Source organism: Micropterus salmoides, unplaced genomic scaffold (assembly GCF_014851395.1).
Source record: "Micropterus salmoides isolate LMB-PRFRI ecotype aquatic unplaced genomic scaffold, ASM1485139v1 Ms_hic_scaffold_250, whole genome shotgun sequence".
Classification (NCBI taxonomy): Eukaryota; Metazoa; Chordata; class Actinopteri; order Centrarchiformes; family Centrarchidae; genus Micropterus; species Micropterus salmoides.
Window position 1 is genome coordinate 1 of NW_024041707.1, and position 8,239 is coordinate 8,239.

The following is an 8,239-nucleotide window of genomic DNA, read 5'->3' on the forward strand; positions in this document are numbered from 1 at the left end:
TTTCTTTCTTTCCCTGATTTACAGAAATCAATAGTCAGCTTTAGCACTACTAGGACTCTACTTACTTAGTTGTTGTACTTATTTGGTGTAATGATACAGTCAGCTCCCAGTTTGGTACATGGTTCACAGTTTTACACATGACAAACAACAGTGACAGAGCCACTTCACATCCTTCTGATCAGGTTCTTCATCAACCACCTGCACATCTTCCTGTTGAAGCTCCTCTTCGTCTGTTTTCTACTTCTTCTTCTTCTTTGGCAGGTCAATGGGCTTTCATGACAGACATCTGTATAGTCTGTCCTCATGCAGGCGCCACAACACAAATCCCCTGACTCTTGGCTTGAGTGAGGGGCATCTCCTCAGTTCTTCAGTTGCTCAAAGGAAACACAGTCTTCATTCTCCATCATTGCAATACATGGTCAGGACCTGCAGTTTCTGCTTAGGCGCCAGGTGTTGTGGCGTCCGATTAAAGCAGATGGGCAGGGTTGTCATTGATGGTAGCTGCTCGACATCAGAGATGGAGCCTGGCCCTTTGGACAGAGTTTGCTGTAGTGACCAACAGTAAAATGAGGATTACCAGTAAATCAGAGCAAGCATCTTTTTTTCACATTCAGTACAGTACTTTTGTGATTTTTTATGTTTTATGTGAAAGATGTCACCAGCAGTAAGAGTGTTGTAGTTACCAAGGGGAGCTTAACCCCGCTTCTTCCCTCCAGTCATTAGACACGTGATCTAAGAAAAGTTTGTGTCCATGCATCTTTCATTCAAATACTCCCCTTTTCAGGTATGAGACTTTGATAATAAGTGTTAATAGTTGCAAGTGTGTTATGTGAATGTCTATATGTGCTGAGGAAACTGTTTGTAATGCAGCATGTTTGCATTGTGGAGTAATGAAGTTAATTACCTGATGACGAGTAAGCTAGCCCAATTAGCCTTTAGCAATGCAATTGCTACGTCGTTTAAGAAAGCATGGTACTTGGTAGCCGTGCACAGGCTCTATACTTGTCATAGTGTTTTGCTTTTCCTTCTATGGTTCTTCACTGTATAAATGTTGTGATGTTGGATGCAAACTAAAGCAACAATTTCTTCTCTATTCAAATTTCTAATGAGGGAGTGTTGATTAGTGTATGTTTAATTAAAATGACCTAAAACTAATCTTCTCATTGAGGAATGTGTTTGTACAGAAACCCTGAAAGGCAATTACTTAAGAACAGGTAAAAAATAAGATTTTGCCAGGATAATAGTTCCTTAAATTCTTTACAACTATGAAACATATCAGGGGGAGGTAGTTTTGTAGGTTACTTTTTATAACCTGTGTTAACAGGTGGGGAAACTTTTGGCAGGTGAAAAAATGTTTTTGTCAGGATCGTATTTGTTTGATGTGGTACTACTCATTTTGGCCACAAGAGGCTGAAATGCACCACTGTCCCTTGTTTTAAACAGGACTAAATGCACACCATGTTTTTGAGAAATAAGTCCAAAGTTGCGCGGTCCCCCCAAGCGGTCAGATGAAGAGGTGCTCTTCATCCCCTTCAATGGGAAGTCAGTGTTCCTCCTGAACACATCACCCACTAGAACCCTGAAGAGCTTGGTTCCCACCACAGCAGGTGAGGCTCCCAGGCAATCTGTGAGCGGGAACAGTTGCTCAGTTCATTCTTGTTTCTGATACCTGGTCTTGTTACTGAGTGGAGGACAAAATTCAAGAAACTCCTGCTGTGTGTCAGGGTTTTCTCATTTGCGGTGGAGGTCCCAAGACTGACAGTGATGTGTTGGTCTTCATGTGATAGTGTCTGTCCATAAATCATTTCCTCTAGTGTAGGCACGACCACACCCCTCCCTCTGTTTGTTTCAAAACTGGTCTTCAAGGCTGTTCAAGAAGGTATTGGATGGCTCTGCCATACCCTGCTTTTGCAGTCCATGGTGCATAATTCCACATGAGGCTATCAACTTACACACAGGATGTTTATATGGCATGGCCGTGCGTGTGGGGTGAGTCAGTGTAAACTGGATGAAATTAAGGATGGGTCAGTGCCCATTTGAAGAACTGATCTTTTGCCATGACTTCGGGGCCTTCTGTCCAAGACTGGACACACTTGGATAGGCTGAGAGTGCTGTGTAGTTGGCTTCTCTTGCAAACCATCTCTTCCATGCCAACCCTGGACCACAGATGCAACTTGTGCGTCTTTTGAAGCTTCAAAGATGACAGAACACTCACACCAACATGCACAGACACGCGTTTGACATGCTTGACTTTGATTCACATCATGCTTACGTCCCTTCACAGTCAGAAGATGTCCAGCAAGAAACAAGAGGGATGTTGGTACACCCATCTAATGTCCATGGAAGCCTGATCAGAAGTGGCCTTCATGGAAGACTTGCGGCCAAAAGCCATAGCTCCAACATAGAAACAAAGTCAAGAGACTCAACTATGCACAGAAACTGGAGTGAATGGCAAAAAATGGCAGCAGGTGTTCTGGACTGATGAGTCCAAATGTAAAATATTTGGCTGTAGCAGAAGGCAGCTTGTTTGCACAGTGAAGCATGGTGGAGGTTCCTTGCAAGTCTGGGGCTGCATTTCTGCAAACAGAGTTGGGGATTTGGTGAGAATTAATGGTCTCCTCAATGCTGAGAAGTATTCTGCAGCATGACATGACCCCAAACATGCATAAAAAATCATTAAGAACTATCTTCAGGGTAAAGAAGAACAAGGAGTCCTGGAAGTGATCGTATGGCCCCCACAGAGCCCTGATCTCAACATCATCAAGGACTGTGGGTAGATCTCCTAGATCCTCCTAGTTCCATCAAAAACTGTGTGCAAGTGTACTGAGAAGAATTGATGCTGTTTTGAAGGCAGGGGGTTGTCACAACAACTATTGATTTGATTTAGATTTTTCTTTTGTTCACTCGCTTTGCATTTTGTTAACTGATAAATATAAACTATTAATATGTGTATTTTTTAAGGCATGCTTACTTTTCCATTTTTCCACACCTGCCTAGTTTTTTTTGCATAGTACTGTATATAGGGGTATATGTGTTATGATGTATGGTATTTCTATAATAAATTGTATTTGTTTTGAAAGTGTTATAGAAACTGACTTGACATGAATGAAGATTTTTTAAAAAGTGAAAAAAGCGTGCTCAGTTTTTGTTGAGTTTAGTGAGCCTCACATACATTGTTTTGTTTTTCCTTCTTTGGTTCTTCATTGTATAGATGCTGTGATGTCTCAGTTGGATGCAAACTAAAGCAACAATTTCTTCTTTAATCAAATTTGGAATGATAGACTGTTGGTTGGAGTTTGGTTAATTAAAATCACCTAAAACTAATCTCTAAAACTAATGTGTTTGGTACAGAAACCCTGAGAGGCAAAGCAGGTGGGGGGGAAAGTAGATTTCGCCAGGATAAGTTCCTTAAAAAAAATTGGTACCAGGTGAAAAGATCTTTTTGTCAGGATTATTTTTGTTTGTTGTTGTAATACTCATTTCGGCCACAAGAGGCTGAAGTGCACCACTGCCCCATGTTTCAAATAAAAGCATTCAGGTTTTCTTCCAGGTGAGTTTTAATTTCTTAAAACTTATTAGTATTACTGAAATTGAAATTATGTAAAATTACTATCATGTCTTTCTTTCGGCTTGAAATAATATTAATAATAATAAAATAATATTTAATAAACAACATTCAATTATATATCATAAGTAAGAATAATAACCATATGAATTTAAATTGCCAAAATCAAAATTATCCATAGTGCTTATTATGTTGTGTATAAAATTGTATCATAAAATGTACAACATTCCCTTAGCAAGTGTCCTACTCATAATGGGGTTTTTTTCTTTGTTTTTTATGATGATAGGATGTGCAGATAATCACAAATTTAGGTAGCAGGGTTAGACACACAGGTTTGGGAAATATTATGGAAAACAAGGCAGGTGTTTTGCCTGAAAGATGTAATCTACATTGTTCATGTGGAAAACACATAGTTAATATTAGAAGGATAATAGGAATTTATTTTAATCAGTAATCTGCTTTTCAGTCCTTTCCAACCTGTGTTCAAGGGTGAAGTTCAGTATAAAATATTTTTTTAGTGTTTTTAAATTCAACTTCCATTAAACAGTTTAGGGAATATTTTCAATGTTACTGAATACAGCTCATAAATTTTGTCAGTCTAATTTAATTAATTGTGAGATATTTTACATTGTATTGTATTATATTTTATATTGTAGTGATGCATACTGATTCACACACCGATTTACTGTTAATAAGAGTCACAGTATAATTCTATGATATGATGTTGAATATAACATGACATATTATATATAACAGTACAACACCCAACTACACAAAGCATTTTCTTCATATTCACTTTGGATGAAAGATGGTAAAACATGGCAGAGTATTAAAAGTGCAGTTCTATTAGAGCACTGCAGCCTATAGCATCTCTCCACAGATAAAAGGTTCACAATTGAGACAGACAATAAAAACTGATAGTAAAGTTATATTATTGCAGGTTTGTTGTTTGTTGATTGAGGTTATAAAATCACAGCCTCGACCCCTCAGATAGAACCTGGACCCAGCAGCAGACTGTTGTGTCTCTCCAGGAGGTTTTGACAGGGAAACATTTGGGAACCACTGACCAACTCTCTGCTGAATGAGATAGAATATGACCACACCCCCTCTTACTCAGTGTGTGCCTATTGGCTGTTGGGAATTATCTGGTGCCTGGATGTGGCTGCTGTCAAGGGTTTATACTATTAAAACTCCCCAAACTTCTCCAACCTCCCTGACACTTGTTGCTACTGCCTGCGCACCACCGGGAGAGGCCACCTGAACCGCTTCACTATCTCCTTTTGGGATTTCCCGCGGGGAGTGATGAACTCCATCGATCCTCAGTCCCATCACCAGCACCACCAACACACCTCCCCTACCGTCGGCTCTCTCCCACCTAAAGGCGCCCAGGAGGCCCCGGACATGGCCGCTGTTTACTGCGACAACTTCAGCAGCATGTACCACCAGCAGAGCCTCCAGGGCGCACAGAGACCCGCCGGCTACGGCCTCGGAGATTACGCTTCGTCTCCAAACCCGTACCTGTGGCTCAACGGGCCGGGCGTCAACTCCTCCGCATCCTACCTGCACGGCAACAACACGGCGTCGTTCATCCCGCCTTCATACGGCTCACAGCGGCAGTTCATAACAAACTCACCTGGCTTTGGTGGGCCCGACCTGGGCTGGCTGTCCATCGCCAGCCAGGAGGAGCTGCTGAAGCTGGTCCGGCCGCCCTACTCCTACTCCGCGCTCATAGCCATGGCCATCCAGAATGCGCACGAGAAGAAGCTGACGCTGAGCCAGATTTACCAGTATGTCGCCGACAATTTCCCGTTTTATAAGAAGAGCAAAGCCGGCTGGCAGAACTCGATCCGGCACAACCTGTCTCTGAACGACTGCTTCAAGAAAGTGCCGAGGGACGAGGACGATCCAGGTACCGTGATCGCACCAAGGGCCAAATGTTATTATCAAGACTTTGGGGTTTAGGTCTCATTGACGTTGAATTAGATGGGGAATTAGTTGTGATTTGAGTCCTGTAAAATGTAAAAATCAAAAAAAAAAAGAAAAGATAAACTTTGTAGCATAGTAGTTTTGAATAGCCACCAAATTAACACTTTATCATAGTTTTGACAGAGCCTTATCAGTTATGTGAGGTCAAATAAGTCTTATCCATACTCGAAATAACTGATGCTGTGTAGTAATCTTCTAATTTATTTTAAAAGCATCAAGTTAAAATATGACACAAGTAGAAACTGTAGCAGATGTAGTGTAGTAATACGTTAGAAATAAATTGTGTTTAAGGTAATAACCTAACCTTTACTTTGGACTAGACTACCATGGCCATCAGTTCAGAGAGAGTGTTATTTACTATTGTTCCCTTAAACACCACTATGTCATAAAATGCCCCAAACAAAAAGAAATATGAAATAGCCTAAATGATGACTGCTCATTTGAAAATATAGGGTAGATGTTTGCTAAGACATTGTCTTTCCATACATTGATTTGTAGAGTCATATTGTGGCAGGAAAAGGGTAAATTCACGTAAAAAGAAATTGTGTATTTTATTTAGACCATATAACTTATATTCATATTAGGTCCCACAACTCCCATCAGGCAAATCTTTATTCAACCAAACCAGGATATGGTTGTAATTTGTTATGTATCTCATCTTAAATTACAGGAAAAGGAAACTACTGGACATTGGACCCAAACTGTGAAAAGATGTTTGACAACGGAAACTTCCGCAGGAAAAGGAAAAGGCGGACAGATCCTAGCAGCGCAGGAGGAGCAGCAGCAGTTGCAGCAGCAGCAGGAGCCACAAAAGTGGAGGACGGCAGGCCAGCAGTGGCGGCCTCGTTGAAGCCTTCAGACAGTCCTCAGCTCCTGGGGCCATCCTCACCAGAGATGGAGGTGATGAACGAGAACCATAAGAGCTCATCTTCATCTTCACCGCCCGGACTGGCTTCGACCGCTCCTTGTTTTAATAACTTTTACAGCAACATGTCGACCCTTAGTTCGGGGGGCCCCAGCCGGCAGGGGTCCCTGGGACTGGTGAACGAGCTTTCTAACAGGAACATTACGGCCTTGAGCCCGTACCACCTCAACCATGGTGGGCAGGACACTGGGACATCAGAACACGGCGAGGGGTTGCATTTCAACCGTGGAGTGTACTACAACACTTTTGGCAGCGGGCAGAGCGGACAGTTCAACAGTCACTTCTACAACAGTTTCAGTGTCAACAGCTTAATTTATCCCAGGGAAGGGGCAGAGCTATAGGAGCTGATTTACCACATCGTCACACTGTTTTAGGGACTTGCTGCTCAGTGAATCCCACTGAAACACAAAATACATACATGCATTTCAGCTGAGAGGTCAGAGTGTAGGGTGCAACAACCCTCCCTTCATTGATCAGTGTCACCGGAGAGATTAGAGAATAGAGTGTTTTAGCTTGATTCAACTTGACAAGCACTCAAACTGTGGAAAACACCAGCCGGAAAAGACAAACAAAAAATGAGCACTTATTTTTTTTACTCTTTTTTTATCACTATATCAAAGCTCCTACTTTGCTCTTAATGCTAAAATATACTTGCAAAGTAAGATAACCACTGAACACTTGTGTCTTTTGTAATATTTTAAGCATCGATTTTGCAGTTTTTGGCAGTTTCAACCGAAACTTTCCCTATTCTTGTGGTCAAAACCACTCTGTCATGTTTAAGATTTAAATGGAAGTTTGATGTTTTGCCAAATCTATCCCATATTTCTTTGGAGTGGCCAAATTCTTGCAGTTGATTCCATATGTTGAAACTGTTTATTCATAATCAACTAAAATCTGCCAAAGTTGCCTTTGTGAGACCGCCATTACCTCAAAACGACAATCATATGAGATAAAAGTTCCCTGCTATGACGGGTTTACCTGTATATTTAGACAGTTTGCAAATGCAGTAAAGATTGATTTAATACAAATATAAACCGAGACGGGACTTGCCTTATTTTTATATCCTCCACGTTGACTGAAACCACAGCACTAAGGCTCATGTAAATACATGGACGTTTATAAATGTGTATTTTTGTAAATTATAAAGATAGTTTGTGACTATTTATGCTATTTATGCTAATAGGCATTGTTTTCTACTGTTGTCTGAACATAGTTTGATTCAAGCAGAAGTAAATGATATTAGCTTACAAAATGCGCCGAAAACAGTATCACTAAAACCCAGATGTCATAAATATATATATCAAAACTATATGCTATATCATGGTTTCTCTCAGGATTCAGTGTGGCAATCATTGAATGGCTTTTGTATCTATTGTTGTCTTTTTTTTTAAATCTTTATACAGTACACACAGCTCACAGGCAGTTTCAACTGTGACTATTAATAAATATCATGTGGTCTCTATTGTATTGTCATGCATCATTTTCAAATAGGACACGAGTGTATTCAGGGCATCATTATCATTTGAATGCATACCCATAAATCTACTTTAATTTCATTTTTAATTACTTCTACTCCATTTCAGCTCAATGCAGCCTCTGCCATTTGTATCAAAACAACATAAAACCTGCATGGGTTAGTTGTGTTTCTGCAGGCCCTCTTTACTGTGAACATTTTAGTTTTATAAACTTAGTGGCCCTGCTCACCAGAAACATGTTTACAAATTAGTTTTACATAACTTTTCATTTATGTGTTTTTATTATAA

At 40.4% G+C, this 8,239-nt stretch overlaps 1 protein-coding gene across 1 annotated transcript; it reads left to right on the top strand.

Moving 5' to 3' along the window:
- Nucleotides 1-4,769: 4,769 nt before the first annotated feature.
- On the top strand, nt 4,770-7,938 carry LOC119918950 (forkhead box protein I1c-like). Its single transcript, XM_038739540.1, has 2 exons — nt 4,770-5,474; nt 6,222-7,938. The coding sequence occupies exons 1-2, from the start codon at nt 4,868-4,870 to the stop codon at nt 6,815-6,817; spliced, it is 1,203 nt and encodes a 400-aa protein (XP_038595468.1). The 5' UTR covers nt 4,770-4,867; the 3' UTR covers nt 6,818-7,938.
- The last annotated feature ends 301 nt before the right edge of the window (nt 7,939-8,239 follow it).

Excerpts from the sequence above, each read along its gene's own strand:
- LOC119918950 (XM_038739540.1), top strand. The coding sequence starts at position 4,868 with ATGAACTCCATCGATCCTCAGTCCCATCACCAGCACCACCAACACACC. Across the intron at positions 5,475-6,221 it reads GAGGGACGAGGACGATCCAG|GAAAAGGAAACTACTGGACA; the intron begins GTACCGTGATCG and ends CTTAAATTACAG.